The 27776-nt window shown below is 35.0% G+C and overlaps 1 protein-coding gene across 2 annotated transcripts; it reads right to left on the bottom strand.

The window, feature by feature from the left end:
- Nucleotides 1-3363: 3363 nt before the first annotated feature.
- LOC121422975 (N-acetylglucosamine-1-phosphotransferase subunit gamma-like) lies at nt 3364-27466 on the bottom strand. 2 transcript variants are annotated; one of them, XM_041618228.1, is made up of 12 exons: nt 27360-27466; nt 15564-15621; nt 14781-14851; nt 14232-14286; nt 13112-13195; nt 12577-12670; nt 11899-12013; nt 10187-10269; nt 8456-8590; nt 7998-8067; nt 5886-5941; nt 3364-3507 (listed from the first exon to the last, which is right to left on the bottom strand). In XM_041618228.1, exons 1-11 carry the CDS (start codon nt 27424-27426, stop codon nt 5925-5927), a joined length of 849 nt encoding a protein of 282 aa, XP_041474162.1. In that variant the 5' UTR covers nt 27427-27466; the 3' UTR covers nt 3364-3507; nt 5886-5924. The 2 variants fall into 2 exon arrangements, with proteins under 2 accessions (XP_041474162.1, XP_041474161.1); XM_041618227.1 differs by lacking the exon at nt 5886-5941.
- Between the last annotated feature and the right edge of the window lie 310 nt (nt 27467-27776).

Genomic DNA, 27776 nt, shown 5'->3' with positions numbered 1-27776 from the left:
CAATCTCATCAATCGCCATCTGAAGAATCCTACAACACCGAACATCAATGTAGTACAAATATAAAAGAAGGTTAATCTCGATTAGAAGGATAATCTCAATTATGTAAAAAAAACTTTTTCATTTTAGGTAAGCCTTTGTTTGGCCCGTCAGTGTGTAAATTCATTGCTTCCACACAGTAACTTACGGTATTCCAAAAACAAGGAGCTAGCTCATACATCTATGAAAATGAAATATTAAAAATATTATGTATTAAAGTAAAGGTGTGCTGATGACATCATTAACTTACTCTCTTGCCCACCATAATTTCACAAAACAATGTAAACTTCAAAATTATATCACTTTGTTGCGTAATTTTGTTGACAAATTTATTGTTACACTTGATTAATTATCACTTACTTAATTTAAATCAACTTGATCTCAAGGACACAAAACTAGCACTTCTTGAATCCTGTAAATTCCTACATTTTCTCTACAATTTTACTCAAAGATGACCATTTACTTATAAAGGTATATGTGTTGACCATTTAAAAGAATTACATATCTATCAAATTTGTACAGTAAAAAACCCTTATCAAATGTGACAAAATTTAATGGCTAGTTTACATTTAAACTTATTAATTCTAACGAAGTACTTTTAATTTACGTTGATTTACATAAAAAAAATCTTATATTAATTTTCAAAATAAGATTGCAACATTCTAAACAACTATGAAATAAAGTTCATTATTAAATCACCATATTCCTAAGTTAAATACTTATTACCACACATAATCACCACAATTAAAAATAAAAGAAATGTGAAAAAATACACAGCTCAAAATAATGAGCATTTCATCCATTTCAGTTAAGTAATTTAACATAACATCAAAATATATATGCATTATATCATGAATAATGATTTGAAGTCTCAAATCTTCCTTATTAGTCCAGATAGGGCATTGGCGAATGGAAGCTCTCTTTCCCAAAGCTAACACAGAGGGCGTCCAGACTCGAAAACCAGTGCCAGGTGAGATGAGGGGATTAGCACTGGGTTAGGGATTGCGAGTCAGGACGCTCTCTATGTTAGTCTTGGGAAAAAGAGCTTCCATACACCAACATCCAATCTAGACTACTTCCTTATAGGATCTGGGGCACATTGTAATAAGAGTTGCGATCAAATACAACTCAAGAAATCAAACACAACTTGATTTTAAACCAATTAGAAGTGCGTATTGGGAACTGAGATTGATTTGTGTGTGTTTAACACCCCACTCTTTCTATCATGTGCCCTAGATAATGAAATTCGAAGCATCACATCAACACCATGAAACACATGGTTTATACCTCATATGAATATATTAAAAAACAGGCGAAAACACTGAAAAAAAAGTCCAGGATTCCAGATTAAAACATACATCCACTGCTGTGGAAAAAGATCACACAATATATCAAGTGTCATAAAATGGAATAAAATAAAGGGTTGATTCTCATATTGATCTTCCACTCAGTTAGTTTGAAAACACAAGCCTGGCACCCTCTAATCACAGCCACACCTAGACTTCAAACCAATCAAAGCTACATGTAATTACTTAAAATGGCATATCATTAGTCATTTTGAAGTAAGTGTGTCTGTAGGATACATAATGACCAATGAAATCTCTCATTATTCTCTCCCTTAGAGCACAATCTTTAGTCACCTACTTATCAAAATTGATAGTCCTACACTAAATCATGTGTTTGGCACTGGGTTGTTTTTTGGTCATAATCATTCTTACTATCATGCGTATCCATGTGCTTTTGCATGGTTTAGTAAAACAAGTTACATGTACCATAAGAAACATACAAGTCCGATCTCTACAGTATACTAATAATATACTTTGTTAGGTATTATTGCTTTAAAGTATAGCACACAAGTTATCTCAATGAATTCTGATGACTTGTGAGTTCAAAAACTATAATGGTACCTGTAGAAACGAGTGCAATCATTGGACTTTTTAAATTGTACGAGTGAGCTGGATCAAATGCATTTATACCATAGAACCTGTGCTTCTCATGGATTATAAAAAGTTAACAAATCTTTGTGAATTCTGGCCTATAAGAGGATTATTTGATGTGTCTGACTTATCTTACATCAACTATTAAAGCAAGTTTGACTTTTACTTATCTCTAAATACAAAATATCAATGGCAATTGTCTGGCCGAAGATGAACTTTCATAACTTATGAACTATAATTTTTTGTTTGAGTTTCATCACAAACACACACATTAAGCTGCTTTTAAAAATTATATTGTACATTACATATACCAAGATGAAACTTGTTCATCTAAATCAACCTACCATGGTATCAAGTTCTCAAAACAATTGAGACCACTCCAATGTACAATAAATATGACACAAAGTAAATGAAAGCCCACTCACTGCTATTCGAATGACAACAAAATAGCAATGCATTAGAAAATCCACAAAGGTAATTACAAAGTGAATATGCAAAATCTTTCTGCCCACCAGTGATATACAGCATGAGTCGTCTTGTGGTAAAATGTACCAGGGAGATCCACAAAAGGGATATAATATATCTGGGCCCTGTCTTAGAAAGAATTGTGATTGATCCGATTAACCACAACTATGGAAAGCCAGCAATGTCAACATCTTAAATACATGTTTGTTCAAAATGTTTTCGAGATATAATGTATATTCGTACATTCATCGTTGTCTTAACAACATGATGTACACCATTTTGTTTACAAAAGAATTTGTCCAAAATTTCGGTAGGGAAATTATGACTATGAATTTCCATATATAGTTGAGATAGATTGGATCAATCATAACTTTTTGTAAGATGGAGCCCAGAAATATAGTAATGGATTTGTTAGGATATAAAGAAATGAATTAAAGCCCGTCTTACAAAGTCTCTATGGAAATCCATCAGTCATAATTTTTTCTACAGGAAATTTGCAAAATGTCCTTTGTAACCAAAAGAGATCACACCCAATTGTCTAGAAATCAATGAATTTATGGATATTCATTCATATCTAGAATTTTTTTTTTTTAACAAACCTTTCCATAGTTGCGATTGATTGCATCAATTGCAACTATGTCAACATGTATTATGCATGATTGTTCAAAATATTTTCTAACCTATGATGTATATTCATGCATTGTTTTCTGAAATTACTGTGCTTCTCTTTGTTTACAAATGACATTGCGCAAATTTCCTGTGGGAAAATTTATGACACTGATGGTTTTCCATAGAGTTACCATTGATCGTATCAATCGTAACTCTTTGTACGACGGGGCCCTGATTTGGTCTCTCCTTTAAGGACCAATCTGTTGAAGACTGGACATTTACATAAAAAGATCAGACTTCAAAGTTCATTCTTTGTTCACATGTTGAAACTAACGGATCAACTGTCATTGTTTGTAAATAATCCTCATCTTACAAGAAACTCTCTGCCTTCTACAGCCTACAGGTCATCGTAGAGATCATACTTGTCTTTCTCGTAATCATTGACCGACATACCAGCTCCTGGAGAGGGAAACAGAGAGAAAAATGAAAGGTTTTTCAAACTGCAAGAAAGACATCAGTTGATAAGCCAGTTACTTAAAACTATATGGATCCAAAGGGGATTCACAACCACAGCTAAATTGTACGTTGCAAAGTGCCCCTGTAGTGTAGGTTGCTATTACATTACAAAATGCAATCTAGAATGGGTAGGAAAGGGAATAAGAGCTCTCATTCTGAAACAATAGTATAACCTCAGAATCACACTACATATATGACAACTTGAATCCCTCCACAATGCATAGCTGAAATCACACACAGCAATTATCTATAAGTTCCATGAGCACCTGTCCAGATGGAAATTAGCACCATAGAAGACTTACTTTCAATCAGCATTTATTATCATTATCATGATTTTGAGATACTGTAGATATTGTGTTGCCAAAAAGGGCCAAATAATTGTGCAACCTTGTAATTTGTGGAGGCATTGTGTCTATTGTTGCTGTTGTTTGATACTTATAAATATTCATGTAGGAGCAATTCATATATGCTCTGCTGTACTACTACATTCAAAATACACACATTATCTATTGAATGCACTTTGCATTTCAGAGATACAAAACAAAAGATAAGAAAATAAACAAGTTGGCATGATGGAATGACAATAGGTGACCATGCAGAACAAACAGAATGAGGGAAGGAATATTAAAGTCATGCTGGAGATTTCAAATCATATTAATGAAATAAGGATAAGATACAGGTGTAACACATATTCCTTTTAAGCTCCCAGCTAAAAAAAATTAAATCAAAAAATGGTCAGAGTGACAAAAAATATGAAAGATAAAATAAAATTCTTGCTGCTTGATACATAGAAGGTACAAATAATCTAAACAAGTCACCGTTGCTTATTGGGGGTTTCACCTTGGTGTTCAAATCTATACCCATCTCCAATTTCAAATCATTGACTAACAAATTCTGTCACTCTTATTCATACCCGCTTATTCTTTAAAAACATCAACGGTTAGTAATTGATCTTTAAATGAGCTTTCACAATTGATTGCATTGATCATAATGTCTAATCAATCATTGAAATCAGTCTAAGAATCAATCACTGTGTTTGGGTTATTGGGCCCAGAAGTTTGCTGATACTATAAAAAACAAAAGCACTATATCCATAGAGAAGTGTTTCACAATACTGCAATTCAAACGTACCAGCTCTTACATTTTGAATAAAGTGTGTTTTGTCACAGTAAACATTCTATTTAAAATGTAAGAGCTGCACTGTAGTACACACAGCACTATTGTGTGTACTGTATTTACATTAAACCATTAAAAAATATTGGGTATCATCTGCACCCCTTTCAAACAGTATCACTAACAAAGCACAAAACAAATATATATTCAAGATTGATGAGATGTTTGTAGACCTACATTAAGAACTAAAATATGAAAATGAATGATGCTGATTGAGACATACACTGAAAACTATAGAAACATCACTCATAATCAAGTTGAATAAACGCTTTTAGCACAGAATTTCTATGGTTATCAAGGATACCATAGGAAAAGAAAACAGAAAAAAAATGAATGAATGTAAGGTCAAGTTCATATTGCAAAATGGCATATGAAGGATAAAACAAAGAGAAGGGATGCATGCATGTATGATGCACAAAACAAAGTTACATCAAAAAAAATATTTCAGGGATGTCAACTCTCACTTTAGGTTATAGACAGCAATGAATGACAAAATATAAGCACAGGCAAATATATGATCTGAAAAGATATTATCTAAGTAAAAAAAATGAGCAAAAAATGAATGTCTTTGAAGAATGTCACACAGTTCACATTGAATTTATTAAGTATTCTAATATTCATGTTGTTATTACAAGAATACTTATCAGTACAATTTATTGTTTTTATATTAAACAGTATTTTTATAAAGGGTGATTGAAAACAGCAGTATAACTTACTTCCATCATTGGACCATTTCTCTTTTTTTTTAAGAAAAATGAAATGAAATTCTAATGATTTGTTCAATGTTACATCAACAGAAACATCAGAGTAAAAACTTCTACTTCTCACGTCCTTGTTTAATAGATTTTAAGGGAAACTGTACTACCCCAAAAACTAATTTTGTATTACCGGTATGCAAAATGAATTTTCATGCATGCAAATATGTTGATAATTCCAATTCATCTTGTTCCACACACCTGGAAATGTCACTCATAAAACAGATAATACTGTACTTATCAATGACATGTTGGAGAATGATGAAACGGCACAAGCATGGCAAAGGGAAGAGAAGATTGAAGGTTGGAGGGGGGTGGAGGGAAATATCACGTTTCAAAGTCTAAATGAATGCAACACATACTGCATAACAATAACATCAACATGTATTATACCTTCAATGCATTGAAAACAAATTGGGCTGATCACAACTACTAGTTATTTATGATATCTACAAAAGGGAGGAAGAGAAAGAGAAAATGTTTGGAAGAAAATGAAGGAGATGTTTTTACAATTATGAATAATTTATTGAAAGCAAAAGAATTAAGAATCATGAGTGAATATTGACACCAAGACCATGATACAGTGATCATAAGAAATATAAGTATATCATAAAAAGACTATTTAGATGATGATTGCTCATATAATAAATTTACTTTTCATCAATAAATAACTTTTCATAAGGATAGTTTCTCCATTTTGTTTCTCGAATATAGATATGAAAAATATTTTTAATGAAGAGAATCTATGCATACTGTGCCCATTTCCCTTGCAATCTATCATTCATTCAAAGTCAACAAACATTGTTAAAATAAACAGAAAATGTCTTAAATCAGCAAAGATATGGAAGCACCAATATTGGCAACAAAATGGCAGATTACTAACTTCTACACATATTTTTTGTCCATTTCAATTTATTCAAAAAGAAATATGCAGCAAGGAAAGAGAGATACCGAGTGTTGCATCTGAGAAATAAAGGTTTATTTCAAGGCTTGGAAATTGCTGAAAATGAAAAGCCTTGATGAATGCATCAAATTCTCCTCTGTTTGAATTACAGTGACTACAAGGTGGAACTTGATGTAACATACAATAATTTCACAAATTTTGAACTTGATTGACTAATGATTGGTACACATAAAAGGTTAACAACGACAAACTGATGGATGAAACACACTTTTGGATCACTTTGAGATTTCAATATCAAGTTAAATCAGTATCAGAGATATTCTAAAAATCATAAAGCCTCATTGCACAAGGTAACATATCTCATTTCAATAGAAGCATTTGGAAAAAAAAACTATTCAATTAAATTCAGGCTTTTTTCAACCTGTGATATAGTTGTTTAAACAGAATGGAAGCATTGAAGGTTGTTGGATGATTAAAAAAAAATGATAAAGTGAAAACTTGTTTGGTGTAGACAATCACAAAAGGTTAATGTTTTTTCAAGAATGGAAACAAGATGAAAAACATTATCGAAACATGATAAAGAAGGTAAATTCGTGGGAATTGAAGTCTTTGAACATTGAATAAGAAATTTAGCTTCTGGCTTAAAAAATTTGAATAAAACCATTATGAGTAAAAATTTTATAATACTGTGTGACAAAGAAAGTTTACCATCCATCCATGGGGGCCATTGTTCTAAGAGTGCAATTACAAGAATGAAAAGCAACACATGAAAGAACAATAAAAAAACTACTAGAAATTGTTTAGCAAACTCAGTTCTGCAGCAAAGACAACAACATTTAAGAGGGAACATATCGAGTTATTTCTCTGTGCATGTCTATTATGTATCACACAAGGCGCCCGTTGCAGAAAGAGTTGCGTTTAAACGCAAGTAAACAAAAAATCAATCGCAAGTAAAAAATGCGCGCTGTTGATTGGTTGAAAATCAAGTTGCGTGTGATTTTTGGAGTTGCGATTGATTGCAACTCTTTCTGCAACGGGCCCAAGATCCCTTTTCTTTATATAGCAAATATACTGATGCAATTACAATGGAAAAATATGTCTTCATCAATTTTTCACCTTTCTTTCTGATGAAGAGTGTATGACTTTCTGGACTGTGTATCATATTTTACTTGACTAAACTAAGATGATATGGAAACTTAGATGGTCCTTTCGGAAACATACTTATTTTCAAAGAATGTTCACTCGGTGCTTCACTGACAAGCTTTCTACTACCATCAGGGTTAAATAGCTAATGCACATGTATTTTTTGTTTGCTGTTGCTTATTCTAAATCTAGTGATATTTGGTTAAAAGTTCTCCCCTCTACACACATTCTGGGGAACTTCCCCACTTCATAAGGACTTACAATTATGGTAATTTTTACTACTAACTACCATGGAAACTTTGATTGGCTGCTAAGCCCTGTTACCATCGTAGTTGCCATGATTACTACAATTGCCAGTCTTTGTGAAACTGGGCCATGGAGAGTAAGCATGACTGTAAAACTCACAAACTACAACGACTTAGTGAAAACGAACATGAAGATATAACACCAAAAAATACCTGGTTGGTTCATTCTGGAGTCCAGCTCTGATTTCAGTCGCTCGACTTCAGCATTGAGTTTTCTATATTCCTACACAAAGAAAGGAAAAAGGTAAACCAGTATGAATGTAAAAATGGACATTTTGAACACAACTAGAATAATCAAATTCTAAAATTCACATATTGTCTGACCACACTTATAAGTGAGCATTGAAACCGTAGCTCAAACTGTACAAATGGTTAAGCAACATATGAAACTGAAGTTGAAAATCATTTCGATAGAAATATAGAAAGAGTAGAGGGGACTACTTGCTGCAAAAATACTTTGTTATTGCAAATGATTTGTAAATTACTGATGCTTCTCTTTAAATGAACCACCATAGAATAAAAAAAGTGAAAAAATTGGGCCTTTCACAAAAGAAATTGTGTAAACTTGAGTCAATGCGATCATTGCAATGAAAGACAATGACATCACTTACATCTTTACATGTATCAAGACTTGTGAAATCATCTGGATGCGCCTCATGATCTTGTTTGGCAGGAATAGGCTTGAAATTAGGGCTAAGAACGAATCCTGCAGACTCAAAGATTTTATGTAACATCTTCTTATAGCCCTGCATATCACAAAGAGAGAAAGAGAGAAGGGGCAGAAAATAAAGGAAACAAAAGAGATGGTTATAAAACACAGAAAATTAAGATTTAAAACTATGATAATGAATGGTACAAGTACCGTTAAAACAAGCAGATTCAACAGAGAAATTCAAATCCATGTTAAAAACCTAATTTTTTTTGTTAAATAGCCTTTCCCTTCGCATGTGAAGCCCCTCAACTGTCTACTGTGAACTATACAATTCCTTCTCTCTTTCTATTTTTTCCTTAGCACTTAGAGACATGTTTTGTGATGAGCGCTATACAAATAATATTAATTATTAATTATTTCTATTATTGGAAATTTGGAATCAAAATTGCATGTTTGCTAACTGAAGAAACAAAAATATTTCATGGACATCTGCACTGTCCTCACAGGTAATTAATCTATTTTGGTCTACACATACAGTTACTGACACTTTAGCCCACCTCAAGTACCTATATGATGTGTCATTTTTAGCAGATTAATTGCACGACCCTGTTCAGATAGCATGTTTGGCAGACAAGAATTTCTGCCTGTGATCTAACTTCCCTTACATCTAACAACATTCAAAAATCGTTTTATATATATTTATAACTTATCATTCAGGAAAGGAGGGCATATGAATTTACTAGTCATGTTTCTTTTTAAAATAATGAACAGCTTTATCTCTTTCACCTTGGGACACTGTTTTATGATCCATCTACTCCATAATAATAATAGCCAATATTCTTACAGTGATTTTCCTTTTAAATAAAGGATAGAATTCATAACTTAACTAGGAATTCCACATTTTCCACATCCTGAGGAGTATTTGGTCTTGTGTAAACATGTCTGGTATCAGTACCTAACTACTGATAGAATGGATCCTACCCCAGACACAACAAAAAACAAAATTAAAAGGTATAGGGACGTGTTGCACAAGAACTGCATTCAAACACAACTAAAACAAAACCCCAAAACAAGCCCAAGTCGAAAATGAGCAATTCTAACTGATTGAAAAGCCAAGTTGTGTTTGATCTTTAGAGTAACAATTGATTGCAACCCTTTCTGAAATGGACCCCTGGGTCCTGTAACACATGTCTTAGTGATTGCTCATAGGACTGATTTGTACGATTGATTGTACACATTAATCAATGAAATCAACCATAGAATTCAGCCTCGTGATCAAAGGGCCTGGTCTTCTTAAATCCAAGTTGTGTTTGATTTTAGAGAAACATCTGATTGCCACTTTTTCTGAAATGGACACCTGGGTCCTGTAATATAAATCTTAGTGATTGATCATGGAGCTGATTTGTACGATTGATTATACGCAATGCTCAATGTAATCAGTCAGTCCCACCATCAATTGCAACCCTTTCTACTACCAGGTGGGTGTTTCATAAAGCTGTTCGTAAGATAAGAGCGACTTTAAGAACGACTGGTGATCTTTTCTAGTGGCAAATGGTACCTTCATTGGCGATGGTTTAGCGCGCAAGAAAGGTTCACCAGTCATCCTTAAAGTCATTCTTATCTTACAAGCAGCTTTATGAAACGGCCCCCGGACCCTATATATAGTCTTGAGACAACCTTGAGGATGTACCTGTTGGGTCACTTCTTCTCTATATAACCTTCCTTCTAACTCGTTCCACTCGGCTTGTAAGTCTTCATCCAAGTTGGGATAAACTGGAGAGAGAGTAGGAAGATATACAAACAAATTGATAAACATAAAGGCCCGTATTCTGAAGTCGGGTTTAACTTAGACCATGGTCTAAATCTGTGCTAAAATTATGGGAAGCCAAAAGTGTCAAAATTTGTATTAAGTTGTATTGTTGCTTATGTTTACTGTGCTCTTTCTTGATTCATCGATGGTGAAGACAATCATCTATTTATACTTCCTAGACAATTATGAATGATTTGAGAGCCAAATGAGCTGAATTATGATATCTCTACTGTTAGTGATTTATGTAACAATTGGCTATCCATACTTAAACCACCACAACTTTAAACCTGAGCTTAAGTTAAACCCGACTTCAGAATACAGGCCAAAGATTCTTATGGTGTGGCCATGCTTTATTAGGGGGTCATTATTTGTAAGTAATCTACTACTAAATGTTAGGCCTACACGCTGCATACCAGTAATAGTATTAAGAACGTGTCAGCGTTGTACACTAAACAAAAACACTTTATCTGATTTACAGAGAACCATCAGAGACTTTAAGGACTAATGACAATTAAAGAAGAGCATTTTAATCTGTCTTACTAATGGAGTGTTGCAAGAAACTTGCAATTGATTTGAAGTCAACTTTAGATCCCCAAATCAATCATAAGTCTTGCTAATATCAAATTTGCATTTGGTCACTGAGCTGCTTCTTGTATTTACAATCATATGTCAATTTGTTTTAGTTAAAATTGATCTATCACTTGTAAATATGCAACTAAAATTTACAATTGAATGCAAATATTTTCTTGCAACATCCCCTAAAAGTTGTGATAGATTCAAATCAAAATCAAGTTGTTTCTGACCCAAAACTACCCCTACACAATGTGACATTATATCTATCTTTGACAGATGAAACCCAGGAAGTCTTTGAATGGACTCTGATTAATACTTTGTTGAAACAAATTGCTCTAAGCGGTGACAATTAAGTGCATTACAAGGCCCTTGCAATGAAACAGAAACGGTGATTTTAAACTATCCGCAGAATTGCTGGTGCACCTATATTTTTTTATTTCCATGAAACTAATTATGCATATTCAAATGGGCAGAGATAAAATTTTGCTCATCTTATCATGTAATTATAATAATGACAATAGTCAGTTTTATAAAGCACATATATCACATAACTTTGTCTCTATGCACTTCAGAATATAAAGGAAAGAATCAGATGTGCTGCTAAGTTCACTTCATTGAATCGAGGTACACTTTGATTAAGAAAGAACTTGTTTTAAATTGTTCTAATGCATCAATGTATTTGGTACTGTAATAATGACTCTACATCATAATTGATTGGGTAAAACTATAATATATGGATGGAGGTACTGGGCAATTTCAAGTCTGGTGTTGGCATTGGTGTTGGTGTTGAAATTTTGGATTGCTTCCCCTAGCTCCAAAATCTATTCTGAATTTGTAAAACCGATTCAGATCACATTATTGACATCTCAAAAACTAGTGAGTGACTTTTCAGGACCATATTCATTTTATGTTTGGTGTTATACTCGTGTAAAAATTGACCTAACACCAACACCAAAAGGTCAACACTAAACTTGAAATCACCCAATGTCATGAAAGGGTAATGATATCATGAAACTAACCAAGCATTGAGTGTTCATGGCAAACCAACGGCGTACGGAAAGTCATGGCATATTCACATGTAACAGGTTCCCCAACGGAGTCTATCTCATTCTTTGTACCACATTTCAGTTGTACCTATCAAAGAGAGAAAAGGACATTCCAGAAAACAATGTATAACAACACTGGGAAATACAAATATCAGTAATTGTCAATTAATAACTACCACAGTATCATGATTTATCTGATTGTCTGATTAGAGGGTTGTGGGTTTGAGTCCCAGGCAAGGCATCACTTCTTTCACCAAGAAATTAATCAACAATGAGCTACTCTTAACCCAGGAGACGTAAATGGGGACAAGGTAGGAATCTATTCCTTGAAACATGAAAGCGTGTAACAGCTGCTATGCTAAAGCCAGGAAAATTATGCTGCATCACTGAAGATGGCTTAAAGACTTCAGATACAGTGAGCGCTTTATAAGCAAAGTATAATGCTCAAATGTGAGTATTTGGAAGGCATTTAGACAAAGAATGCCACTTATAAATCCCATGCTGGCTGGGATGGCAGTACAAATTTTAACAACCATTCAACTTGTATTTCTAATAATGTTAACAAACTCCTTAGACATTTTTCAAAGACAGGGTCTAATATAATCTTGTCCCTGAAAGTATGAAAATTTATCAATTAAATAAGGTACTCACTTTAATTTGTCTTGTCTTTTCTCCACACTCATCACCATCTTTAAATACCATGGCATGGAATGTATTATTAACTATTTCCCATTCTTCATAGATCCTGTATAAAAATAAAAATAAATGTTATACTTCTAGTATTTTAGATCACATTGCTCCAGCATAACTACCCACAGGATGTCAAAGAATAAAAGAGAAGGGAAAAATGGTGGAATCAACTTTAATGAGTGATGCAGGTCAATCATTTGAGACATCTAAAGATCATTGAGTTAGAAAAAAAAGACTTACCAGTAAAACTTTGGAAAATATAAATGGTTAAATAAACTATTACCTAGACCTTTCCTCAAAACTAAACTAAAAGGCAATTATAATCAATCAGATACACCTTTGTCTCTTTGCTTGACAATGCTTGTACAAGAAAATGTTAACATGGTTTTATAATTCCTCAAATAAAACTCTTCATGGTTTATTTCCAGAAGAGTAAAATGATGTTTATTCCCCCCCCCCAAAAAAAATAAATAACATTAAAATAGAATAAACTTACCCTAGAATACCACTGTACGGATTCCATCTTAAACTCTGCTCATGTTGCGTAACATTTTGAAAAGGACATAAATCATACTTGTAACTATGATGTAAAACAAAAAAGAGGGGAAAAACATATTGGAAATGAATATATACAAACATAACATAATTAGATAGAACAGCATATTCTCACAGTATACATAGTATTATCTCATCACATCTAAGGTTATTCTGTGTAAGAGTAACAAGTTTAATAGTGATTTATTAAACCAATGCAAATAATATTCATATTTGGTTCAGAAAGATTACGAACAAATATTAAGAATTAGTAAGAAACCAATGATGTATGGCTGCATGATATCCCCAAAATTTAGAAATATTTTGATGAGAAAACTTCTTATATAATGCTCTAAGGGTTTCAAAAATAAGGCAAACACATACACTCATCTAAAACATATTTTTAATACTTCATTCAGAACTTTGCATCAATAGAAATCAACTTGAACCTTGATTGCAGGGGTCCTTTAAATGAAAAAAAAAGATTATGTAGATTGGATTGTTCAAGTGCAACTGTTTATCACCTGTACATTCATAAATGCTGATGCTACATATGTCATAGAGCAAAAAGACACTTATCATGACTAATGGTGGATGTTTCATAAAGCTGTTCGTAAGATAAGAATGACTTTAAGAACGACTGGTGATCCTTTTTTGTGGTAAATGGTATATTCATTGGCGATGGTTTATCGCGTAAGAAAGGATCACCAGTCGCTCTTATCTTACGAACAGCTTTATGAAACGGCCCCCAGGTCAGATATTCAAATGGTGAAAGGTTCAGGGCCCTGTTGTACAAAGAGTTACAATTGATCCGATCAATCGCAACTATGGACGGCCAGCAACGTCAACATCTATTATGCATGTTTGTTCAAAATATTTTCTAGCTGTGATGTATATTCATGCATTCATTGTTTTCTTAAAAATCTACTGTGCTTATCTTTGCATACAAAGGACGTTGTGCAAATTTTTTCGTAGAAAAAATTATGACACTGATGATTTCCATAGAGTTACAATTGATCGGATCAATCGTAACTCTTTGTAAAACAGGGCCCAGATCACATTATGACAACACAGATACTCACTCATTTTGTACTAATGAAAAGCATTTTCCTTTTAATCTCTGTAAATGTGGCGGACCTGCAAAATAATTATAGCATAAATACATCTTATATGTTTAATTCAGAAGTAGAAGGTCACATTTCATAAAGATTTGTTATAATGATTTTAAATGCACAATTTATTTCTACAACAAATTTACTATCGTCCAATCAGATTGAAGCATTTCATTAACTTTTAATTGTTAAAACAAATTCCTTATCATAACAAGTTATATGAACTGGCCACTGCACTTTTATCAACTATACTGCCTACATTAAATGAGATTCTTTAAAATTTTCTTCCAATGAATGATATGACATTGAGTAATAAAAAAAAATCAAAACCAAAATTGGCAAAAGTTAAAGTGTAATCTCATATCACTCTTCATAGAGAATATGTCCCATTTCAAATAGTTGATGCATAGTATTTTCAGTTTTCAATGTGCATAATTCTCTACCTTTTTTTTAATTTTCATTCTTTTTACGTGTGCATTAAATCTAAGATCAGGAGTAGAATATCTCTGACTTCCATACCTGAAAAATTTGAAAACTGAACTTTAGGAACGAGTGTTTTAGGCTGGGATGGTGCATTCCATTGTTGATTTCTGATGAGAGAAAATAATGAAAAACATGATTTGTATCAGATGCACAAAATTATTATGGTTATAAAATAGGTACCCAGTGGCAAAATGATATTGGTAGTCCTGGTCAAGAACAATATGTAGTTCGAAACAAAATACTTCATCATAAATATTTATTAATTGGGAATATGTGAGGATTCATTTATGCAGTGAGTGATGCTATAATTTTGCAAAAACACAGTAAACATACAGAAGGTATATTTGAATCAAAGGGAAAATTTGGGCTAGTAAACTATATCTCTACAGAACAATTGTTAACATGATCAATAATATCTTAGATGAAGTACTGCACATTCCTGCACAAATGAATATCTACTAGCTGGTCATTAGTATAAATGCGGGGAATACTTTTCTTGCTGAATATTATAATTATTTCAATTCAATTCAGCATTTATTTCCAATAATGAACGCCAAATCTATGCTATTTACAAAACAGCTTGTAGTTTTTCTGCCCCAACCAACCAATGATGAGCCTATTTCACTTCCATTAATATAAGTTCAAAAGCACTTACTAATCAAAAGCTAAGTCAAGATACACTACCAGTAACAATTCTTCAACTACCAGTTTCAATCAGAGAACAAAAGATTTATTCCACTGAAACTATTGTTCTCTGGTTGAAAGAGGTAAACAGGTAGTCAAAGAATTGTTAATGGTACTGTACTTTCAGTAACTTACCCTAGGTTTATTGGCTCCTCAACAAGTCTCATCCGAACCTCTTCACCAGAAACTGACCCTAGTATTTAATAACATTTAAAGGAACATTTTTTTTTATAAAATAAAAATGAAAATAAAACACTGGCAGACTGTTAACATACAGGATTGCGTTTAATCTTAAAAAATATTCATTACTCAACTTCCACTTATAATGAACATCATGGGGGACACAATCATGGCAAGTGCTGTGACTCTTCTTTTTCTTCTTCATCCTTTCCTTACTAATGATTTTTTTTCATCCTCCTTTTCTTCTCCCCTCTCCTCCTCCTACTTCGTTTCATTCTGTTAAATATTGATTTTAATTTATATTTTGGTGTCCTAATTCACGACTAAATTAAGGCTTGTTAAACCTTGTTAAATACTGTTTATTCGTGTTATTTATAGTTTGCCATAAGAAGCTGCTGAAAACTGCTTATCTAAAAAAAGAGCCAATGGAGTAAATTAGAGAGTCAAAAGGGGCCTAAGCTTTCGATCCTAGCAGAATCTTCTTCGGAGGCAAAATGACAAACATATAAAGTGGAACAACCACTGACATGATGCTACAGGGCATCGAATCTTTAGGTACCCGTCCTGACTCAGTACGCACTAGCAGAGAGAAGTTCTGGATGAGACGACTTCGCACCATCCAACCTCATGGCCTGAACATCCAAGAGAGGAACGACTGATCAATCCTTCTTACCCACTTTCCATCTGTACCCACATATTTTCCCCCCCTCAGCTTTTTTAGATTAGTTACATCATAGTTTTTGCCTCTACTTTCCTCCCATATCTCACATAAGCTCAGCTCCAATTTTTCCTCTCTTTCAGGTGATATAATAATTTTTTTATATATATATATTTTCTCTCCCTTCATCTCTTAGATTTACCACTTATTTATTTTGCTTATTTTCATGTTTACTATGTTATTTTCTTAATACACCCCCTTACTCATACAGCATCAGTTTCCTTATTTGCTTTTACCCTTTTAGGCTCTTGCTTCCCTTCCAAATATTATACAGGTTTTTTTTTTTCTCTCTCTACTGTATAGTCTTTTGTTTTTCCCCCTCACACCCAGCGGATTACAATACCAGTTACACCATTTCCTTTTTGGATATGTTTATATAATTTTATACTTACAGATTTATTTTTACACTTACTTTCTTCTCTTAGTTTGTTTAATGCTCTTACATACATACTCATGTCTTTTGCTTATTATCAGTTGTTCTCCATTCTTTACCTTTTTTCCCCCACTCTTATGCACCAGTTTACCAATTTATTATGCCTTTCTTTGTTTTTTTGACCCACCTCTCACTAATTCTCTTGTTATTCATCTCTTCCTCACACCCTCTATCACTGTTTTGTTCCAGATCCTGTTTGATGTTGCCTGCCTCATATCTTAATCCCTCTAGGCTTGAGGTCTTTCTTTGGCCTTACTTACAGTACACTAACTTCCCTTTGTGTCTGCATACTCCTTTTCTTTCATCCCCTTCATTAACCTGATTGGTCATCTCCTCACTAATGCCCCTTTTGTCTCCCTGTTTTCAGTGCTGCTGTTGAATGTCTGTGGTCTATATTATGGTTGTTCCACTTTATATGTTTGTCATTTTGACTCCAAAGAAGATTCTGCTAGGATCGAAAGCTTAGGCCCCTTTTGACTCTCTTATTTATAGTTTACAATATAATGATAGCCTACTGTCTAAAAGTGGCAGAGTGGTCTTGAAGAGGAGGAAATGAGGGGTAGATGGAATATACAGGTTAATTACCGTTTTGGTTTAACTATTTTTTGAGGGGAGGGGTGTCCTATTTCACGACTAGATTAAAGCTTTTCTCATTCGTATTATTTATAGTTTGGGATATTAGGATAGCCTACTGTCTAAAAGTGGCAGAGTGGTTTTGAAGAGGGAAATGAGGGGTAGATGGAATATACAGGTTAATTACCATGATTACTGATATTGTTTTGACTGATTTTGGTGTCCTATTTCATGACTAGATTAAAGTTTGGTCTTTCGTTAAAAATAAAAACATATTAAGATAAATGTGGTAGAGCGGCCTTAAAGAGGAGGGAAATGAGGGGTAGATGGACTGTTTTGTTTTACAATATACTTTGTGCCATATTTCACGCAATTCATATGATTCTGACTTTTGCGAATTCGTCAACTCGACTGGCCATAGAGCGCTTCGAGTGGGTGGATACTAGTCTGTACATGACTTGTATATTGTACGTGTAGGCCGCGAAACCTATTCAGATTTTAAGGCATGGTTTGTTTTGCTCAGTAGTCAAGCCGAACAGACCACTCCTACAAACTGTCTCACATAATTTTCATGCAATCATACATTCTCGAAATCTCCGGGCGAAAAGTACAAATTGCACGTGCATCAGATCGATAAAAGTATCCGTATATTGTAATCGACAAATTCCCTAAATAATTCGCGCCTATAATTATTGCAGTGGCACTGGGCCGTGTAATCAAACTCTCTCCACATTAGCCCCCCCCCTCCTCTACATGACCTGCACTGAAGTTCACGTTCAACAGATAGAAGAAAATAATTCGAACATTAATTGGCCACCCTTCGATCTCGCATTTAATAAGCTGCACAGGGGATATCATGGAGCTAAAATTAACCCGCTTTCAACTCAATAATATTATGGACAAATAATTCTGTTTGTGACGAGTTTTCATTATTTTATGATTACACGAAATTAGTGTGGCCGTGTAGTGGTTGCAATTGGACATTGATATACTTACCCCCCCTCCCATGAATGTCTACAAACAGTTCATAAAAAGTTCCTTCTCAAGTCAATATATCAAATAATTTCAGCTCCTGCTTTTTATGACCATACCACATCTTGTTTGTGATTACAAAAAAAAATATTTTATAATGTCACAATTTAGGTCTAAATTGCCAAAATATTTCAGATCGCGGGATTGTGAGAGCAATCAGCACTGGGAATTAAACCTAATTGTGGGCCTAATTGACGAAATAAAGAATAAAGCTTTGATTGTTTGCAAGTGCACAAATGCTAGCAATTGATATATTATTAGCCCACGTGTAGATACTCTACCCACGTGGCCACACACACACTCCCTCTATCTCTCACATCTACGAAGAAGCCAAAACGTAGATCGTGTGTGCCTTTCGCCGTGCGTGGCATGCATGCACGCACTGTACTGGCCTATAAGCTGATTGGTCGGAAGTGAGTTTGTACATGCGCATAATGGTGCCGCAGTCGCGTGCAGGGCCAAGTGAATGAAGTGTTGGCTAATATAGGGCGTGGCTCATCTCAAGAGTAATTGACGAGGAATACTTTCTTGCACGCGTATCCTTGGGCACGTATCAATCAAACTATGCCAAATAGCTGTCTGTCATGGAGTAAACTACAAGATCATGTAATTTACAAATAAATTCTCAGCGTGCAATGCCGGTGCAATGAAACTATGTTGCCAGTTCAATACTGTGATAGACTACACACGCACACACACGCATGCAAACACTCCGTGCATTGGCAAGCTGGCTAGATGGAGTGTACTCACGCTCGTACCCAGCCTCAATCTGATTGGTCAAAAGTCACTTCTTATGCTCACATATCGGCGCAGTACGGTATTCGCGTGCATATAGGAGGTCGTGCTAGAGATTTGTGTACATCCCTGTGTATAGTTTAAACTAGCTTTGCCTTGGCTTGCCGATCGAAAGCCGTGGCTCAAGTCATGGCCAGCTTGCAGGCACGTTTTTCAAAGGGGGGGGGGGGGGCTGACCATGCAAAAAATCCCAATCATATGGTTATTTTTGCGTTTTTGTACACTATTTAGGAAAAAAAAGTGGGGGGAGGGGCTGAAGTCCCCCAGTCCCCCGGTTCCGGGCCCCTGCAAAGATCCTATTATCTAGTAATTGATTATAAATATGCAAACTCCGTGATTCCTGTAATGAATGAGTGTCAAGGTGGCGACTTGCAGCATGTTAATGGTCATTAGCAATGTATGTTTCCCTCTCAGAATATTCATATCTTCATCTCCTCTCTCTCTCTCTCTCTCTCTCTCTCCCTCTCTCTCTCCCTCTCTCTCTCTTTCCTTGTGCATTTTAATTCTAAGCTGATTTGGCAGAAGTGTCTTCGTATAAAAAAATAATGGAAATTATTACGCAGGCGCGCGCACTTTGGTCGTCTGTATATAGTAGGGCGAGTGCCTCGGGGGTTGTGTGTGCATGTAGACTAGCTTCCATATATGGTTTTAAAAGGCGTGGTTTGTGATGAGCTCGCTGAGCAGAGTGCGAGCAGGTGTCATTCAGTGATTCTGGATAGTAAAGTACTACAAGATCCAGTGCAATCTACTCTTAAAATTCACAGCATGCAACTAACATGACTGCGAGTAGAGTAAAAAAAACTTTTTATTTATTCCACTACGCATGCTCAATATTTTGCCCTATGAGAAAATATGGAATGTACCATAATTTACAAAGGGTAATTACTGATTAGATAATGCATTGTGCAATCAATGCAAGGAAGTCTACTGCCACTTCTCGACTACATGTACAAAAATGACATCATAAACAGTGTATGCTCCATGAATTAAGGGAGGGTTTAGATTTCGTCTAATTTTCAATCAAGCATTCACTTTGAAACTAAAATAGGTCTACAATATACAACCCCATTGAAATATCAAAATGGAAAGGTCTTGCATAGTAACAAAGTTCAATGCTATATTTTGCGCATGCTCTAAAACTTGTCTGTGATGCCATTGGTTCATGGAAAATATGAGATTATGACATGGAACTAATACAAACCTCATAGGGGTGTTAAAAGTCATCTTGCGACTTGACAATAATTAGGCCCTTATCGTTTTTTATTATTCTATGAAAGTCGGAATGACTTCGAGAAATCGGGAAATCTATCATTTGTGGACCGATATACAGGATATTATTGGTGATGCTAGGAAATATTATAAGGAGGTGTTTTTGGACAAAAAATTTGAGACACTGGAACAGATGCTTAGTGGCAGCATTTGTTTTTGTTAATGGCCTTAACCCTGATGTATTTTTAGACTGGGCAACGCTTATGGAACTGTGTAGAGAAAGGTCAAGTTTCAACCACTTTAGAGCGTTGTTTAGATTGTTCAAAGGAGGAAGGAACTACCAACTCTATGAATGGAATGTATCGACAGGGCGCTACGAGTTTTTGGATGGAACACCCAAATATTATTAAACAGAGGTAAGTGCCCCTACTTTTTTTAGTAGAATATTCCTATTATTATGTTAATAGTATAATTATGCAAATTCTTTTCACTTAATATTTTTGGCGGCAATCAAGGGTATAAATAAGGGAAAATTGGAGGGAAATCACCACTTTGCCAACATGTCTTGGAGTAAGCGCCTTCCAGACCCTTCGACGGGGGGATTCGAACAATGGAAAAATCCATTCAACTTCTACAACCTTTTAATCAGTCTTGATGACAAGTCTTTGTATAGTTGGCTGAAAGAAAACCGCCTAATCACTGCATCAGTCAACTGTGCAGTCTGCACCAGGAGGTGCAAAGAAGTAACTAATGCGAAAAAAAAAGGTGACGTTATCTGGAGATGTCGAGGATCGGTCACTTGGCCTCATTCTACAAGCCACTCCGTCCATCACAACTCTATCTTTGAAGGCTCTCATTTCGATGTCAGAGAAATCCTGGTCTTTATCAGGGAATGGATACTATCCTCTTCACTCCATCGATGTTCCGTGACCACTGGATGGACTACAAACGTACTGCAGTGGACTGGGCGAATTTTATGAGAGACATTTGCTGCAAATTCGTCAACGAATTGTACTATGGTACCTTTCCGGAACAATTTTTCGGGGGAAGTAGAGATTGATGAAAGTCTATTCGGATGTAGGTGCAAGTTCAACCGAGGGGATCCTCGTGGTGTCAAGGTGTGGATTTTTGGGATGATTGAACGCTCCTCGAATCGCATCATCATCTACCCCGTGGACGAAAGGAACGAGGCCACTCTAATTCATCTCATCGAGCGTCACGTCACCAAGGGCTCAACGATATACAGCGATGGATGGAGGGCCTACAGCTTGTTGAACAGGACGGGGTATCAACATTTCACAGTCGAGCATAAGCATACCTTCAAACAGCTGTATGAGAACAACGACACTGGAGATGTAAAGGAAGTTCACACCAATACGATTGAGGGAGCGTGGAAACTGGCGAAAGACCACTTCAAGCAGATGAATGGCACTCGTCTCTCCAACTTCGAAGGGCATCTCTGTGAGGGGATCTGGCGAAATAGGGTCGCTTGTCAGAAGTTGGATCGTATCTGCAACTTCTTCGCCCTCATCCAAGAGTACTATTCACTGGTCCGCAAACCATCGCTAGAAGTTCGCTACCCGGTGTTTGACTCTTGGAATGCTCACCAAGAGGAAGATAGGATAACTAGAGCATTCGAGCCTGAGATTGAGCAGATCCCATCAGATGAGCCAACACGAACAGAGCCGATGGAGCAACATGAGAGACAGCGACCAGTGTCTGGAATGCCATCAACCTCTAAGGAGCAAGTCATCACCCCGCTACCCAAAAGTCCATCTCGTCCCTGCCTGGCCATGAAGCGTCACATTATGAGTCCCGGTCGCAAGTCCTCAAAAGGAAAAAAGAAGGCAGCAAAACGGGACAAAACTACCAGTACACTATGCCACCCAGCCGGTTTCATCCCTGTGGACAAAAAGGGAAAAGCAATTGCAACAAAGACATCTGAACGCCCTGGCTACGGAAAATGTGACTTCCAATATGAATTCTCATCGGACAGTGATTTTCAGTAAGAAACTCTCTAAATATTCTTTTTCACGAGCTAACCTATTCAATCCTTGCTGAAATAATTAAGAATACCTAACTCCATGAAATATGTTTTTATTCCTTTATAAAGTCTAAAGTGAAAATGATTATTTTCTCAATAACTCTTTCTTAAAGAAATTAGACTGAAATTATAAGATTCCATGCACATTTTGCAAGCCGTATATTTGAATTTATTTATAGTGAAATAATTTCTGTATCTTTTCCAAAATATTATTCAATGTGGCGTTCCTTTACGTGAAACTGCAGTGTACGGATCCTAATATTTATGTGTGATTGCCCTTTTGCTATAGGGCTGCATGACTCTGTGTTGACATTCGCAGAGTTGTAATACTGTAATGTACACATTTTTGAAATGTCGCATAGAGACGGCGTGCCCGGGGAAGTCTTTAATCTAAGCTTTATTTAGTCAGTATGCTATTGAATTGAAAACACAACCTATAGAGTAGTATGTATTTCTCGTGATAATTTTAATTATGAATGAAAACATAATTTTGTCCGTTAAAAGTCTAATCAAGCATTATAAATCAGAAACATTGTTGTTTATATTTCAAGACCGACACCCTGCAAGAAGTATTTCGACTGCTAACTTAATACACCTATATCACGGAAGTCAAGATGGCAAATGTATAAAGTCATATACAATGTTTGGGATTCGCGAATGGGTTTGATGTTATTTGGCCCTACGAGTTTGCTGGATCGAGGCACAAGCATTCTATTTTCACTCAAATAATGTTGTGATGCTTATAACGGATTAATTTGCATTATATGTAATAAATAAGAGTTTCGAAAGTTCAAGATAATCATATCAATCATTTCTGATGGAAAGGTCAATATTGAAAATCTCTTTTTGACAACAATTAATAGTCTGATAAATGCTTTAGCATATAATTTTTGTGATTCATGTTCAATGAGTGGGAACTTTTGGTATTAAATAAATAAATGTGATTAAACTTTAAAAAATGAAAATATACTTTTTAAATATTTTATGTTCTTATTAGTGACATTGATGTTTTTTGCTGCAACATTGGTCAATGATGGTAATCTTATGTGCTGATTGCTTAGAAGTGTGAATAATTCGCTGCACTTAAAGAGTCTGACTTCATGATCTTTGCTCTGGTGGAGCATGCTTTCAAATGACAATTGAATGAATATAAGGTGCATATTAGCATATTAGCAAGCCTTAATTTAGTCGTGAAATAGGAAACCAAAATACAAATCAAAATCATAATTTAACAAGAGTAAACAAGCTTTAATATAGTCATGAAATAGGACACCAAAATCAGTCAAGACAATATCAGTAATCATGGTAATTAACCTGTATATTCCATCTACCCCTCATTTCCCTCCTCTTCAAAACCACTCTGCCAATTTTAGACAGTAGGCTATCCTAATATCGCAAACTATAAATAATACGAATGAGCAAGCTTCAATCTAGTCGTGAAATAGGACACCCCCCCCCAAAAAAAATAGTTAAACCAAAACGATAATTAACCTGTATATTCCATCTACCCCTCATTTCCCTCCTCTTCAAGACCACTCTGCCACTTTTAGACAGTAGGCTATCATTATATTGTAAACTATAAATAACACGAATAAACAGTATTTAACAAGGTTTAACAAGCCTAAATTTAGTCGTGAATTAGGACACCAAAATATAAATTAAAATCATTATCTAACAAGGGTTAACAAGCTTTTATCTAGTCGTGAAATAGGACACCAAAATTAAAAGTAAAATCATTAGTTAACAAGGTTTAGCAAGCCTTAATTTACTCGTGAAATAGGACACCAGTCTGTAGAAACGCATGGAGAAACTCTCCATAGACTTGTACACAGTGGACACCTATTTCCCCACGTAACTTCTCATTGACATCCAACCACCAATTAACAAGGTTTAACAAGCCTTAATATAGTCGTGAAATAGGACACCAAAAACACTCTAAAAACACTATTTAACAAGGTTTAGCAAGCCTTAATTTACTCGTGAAATAGGACATCAGTCTGTAGAAACGCACAGAGAAACTCTCCATAGACTTGTACACAGTGGACACCTATTTCCCCACGTAACTTCTCATTGACATCCAACCACCAATTAACAAGGTTTAACAAGCCTTAATTTAGTCGTGAAATAGGACACCAAAATATCAATCAAAATCATAATTTAACAAGGGTAAACAAGCTTTAATATAGTCGTGAAATAGGACACCAAAAACAAAATAAATCACTAGTTAACAAGGTTTAGCAAGCCTTAATTTACTCGTGAAATAGGACACCAGTCTGTAGAAACGCACAGAGAAACTCTCCATAGACTTGTACACAGTGGACACCTATTTCCCCACGTAACTTCTCATTGACATCCAACCACCAATTAACAAGGTTTAACAAGCCTTAATTTAGTCGTGAAATAGGACACCAAAATATCAATCAAAATCATAATTTAACAAGGGTAAACAAGCTTTAATATAGTCGTGAAATAGGACACCAAAAACAAAATAAATCACTAGTTAACAAGGTTTAGCAAGCCTTAATTTACTCGTGAAATAGGACACCAGTCTGTAGAAACGCACAGAGAAACTGTACACAGTGGACACCTATTTCCCCACGTAACTTCTCATTGACATCCAACCACCAATTAACAAGGTTTAACAAGCCTTAATTTAGTCGTGAAATAGGACACCAAAATACAAATGAAAATCATTATTTAAAGGTCAAGTCCACCTCAGAAAAATGTTGATTTGAATCAGTAGAGAAAAATCAGACAAGCACAATGCTGAAAATTTCATCAAAATCGGATGTAAAATAAGAAAGTTATGACATTTCAAAGTTTCGCTTATTTTCAACAAAATAGTTATATGAACGAGCCAGTTACATCCAAATGAGAGAGTCGATGATGTCACTCACTATTTCTTTTGCTTTTTATTGTTTGAATTATACAATATTTCAATTTTTACGAATTTGACAATTAGGACCTCCTTGCCTGAAGCACAAAATGTTAAAATAATGCAATGCCACGTGTTTAGGGAGGAATGAAGCTTCACTTTACATGACAATGACGAGAAAATCAAAATATTTCATATTTCATATAATAAAATACAAAAGAAATAGTGAGTGAGTGATGTCATCAACTCTCTCATTTGGATGTAACTGGCTCGTTCATATAACTATTTTGTTGAAAATAAGCGAAACTTTAAAATGCCATAACTTTCTTATTTTACATCCGATTTTGATGAAATTTTCAGCATTGTGCTTGTTGAATTTTTCTCTTTTTTTCAAATCAGTTTTTTGTTGGGGTGGACTTGTCCTTTAACAAGGGTAAACAAGCTTTAATATAGTCATGAAATAGGAAACCAAAAACAAAATAAATCACTAGTTAACAAGGTTTAGCAAGCCTTAATTTACTCGTGAAATAGGACACCAGTCTGTAGAAACGCATGGAAAAACTCTCCATAGACTTGTACACAGTGGACACCTCTTTCCCCACGTAACTTCTCATTGACATCCAACCACCAATTAAAGGTCAAGTCCACCTCAGAAAAATGTTGATTTGAATCAATAGAGAAAAATCAGACAAGTACAATGCTGAAAATTTCATCAAAATCGGATGTAAAATAAGAAAGTTATGACATTTCAAAGTTTTGCTTATTTTTAACAAAATAGTTATATGAACGAGCCAGTTACATCCAAATGAGAGAGTCGATGATGTCACTCACTCACTATTTCTTTTGTTTTTTATTGTTTGAATTATACAATATTTCAATTTTTACGAATTTGACGATTAGGACCTCCTTGCCTGAAGCACAAAATGTTAAAATAATGGAATTCCACGTGTTCAGGGAGGAATGAAACTTCATTTCATATGACAATGACGAGAAAATAAAAATATTTCATATTTCATATAATATTTTATTATATGAAATATTACATATTTCATATAATAAAATACAAAAGAAATAGTGAGTGACATCATCGACTCTCTCATTTGGATGTAACTGGCTCGTTCATATAACTATTTTGTTGAAAATAAGCGAAACTTTGAAATATCATAACTTTCTTATTTTACATCCGATTTTGATGAAATTTTCAGCATTATGCTTGTTCACTTTTTCTCTTTTTATTCAAATCAAGTTTGTAGAAATGTATGGAGATCTCCCCATAGACTTGTACACAATGGACACCTCTTTCCTCATGTAATTTCTCATTGTCATCCAACCGCAAAATAACAAGGGTCAACAAGCCTTAATTTAGTCGTGAAATAGGACACCAAAATAAAATTAAAATTAATTAGTTAACAAGGGTCAACAAGCCTTAATTTAGTCGTGAAATAGGACACCATTAAATACAAACTATTCACATAATTTAGTTTCCTTTTTCAAGACTAGTCTATAGATATAATTCAGAAGTCGATTGAAAAAGTGTCCCTCGCTGTAAAAGTCGTTCAATAGAATATTGTGTGAGGAGCAAGGAACCAGAAGCGAATGCTCTGTGTGGAGAGTTTCGCATCGGGAACAAAAGGTTTCGCATCAGATCTTTTGAAAATTGTTGACTTGAAGCGAGGATTTCTTTAGAAAATCATGGACATGGTAAGGTAGATCCCGGTTCAAACATGTCAAATAAGTGTCCAATAGTGTCCAGTTTCCTAAAGCACGGAATGGCCGGCTGATCTTATTTTGATCATCTTTGATCACCATCAATATCAATCAGTATCGACATCAAATTCACAATTTGACTTAAGCCTTATTCCCTTAAGGCAAGCTTATGCCCAACCCCGGGGTTCACACACCGAACACAAAATGAAACGGGTGGGACTAGTCTTTGCTGTGTTGGCAGGCATGATCGCCAATCAAATTGGTAAGTGCTACATACTCGTTCCGATTTTCCCCAGTAAAACAAAGCCAGAGAATTGGCAATAATTTTTCATACGTTAATCTACGAATCATCAAAATACACATACCTTTGTCTAACAGCAAAACAGCTTGAATGAAATAAAACAAAATTTTCTGGGCACAGTGCGCGGCCATCTTGACTCGTCACACTCCTTGCAATAATTCCCGGATGTTATTTTTTGTTTGTAAACATGAAGGTCAATGCACTTTTGCCCCCCAAGAAAACGGTATTTTCATTAGTTTGAAGAAAGGAGCAGAATAAAGGATCCGGGAATAAACTATGTAAGATGATTCGGGGGGGGGGGAGAAATTAAAATATTGAAATAAAAAAAGATGTATAATCGAAAAAAATAGGATCGAGGAATAGAAGAGAAAAAGGGAGGAGGAAGAAGAGGGTGAGGCGAAGGGGGGGGGGGTCGCCGGAGGAGAACATGCATGTACGAGAAAATGGGAATAGGAAGGGAGTAAGCAAGTAAGCATGAGAG

Source organism: Lytechinus variegatus, chromosome 10 (assembly GCF_018143015.1).
Source record: "Lytechinus variegatus isolate NC3 chromosome 10, Lvar_3.0, whole genome shotgun sequence".
NCBI classification, from domain to species: Eukaryota; Metazoa; Echinodermata; class Echinoidea; order Temnopleuroida; family Toxopneustidae; genus Lytechinus; species Lytechinus variegatus.
This window is presented reverse-complemented; position numbering and strand designations above follow the sequence as displayed.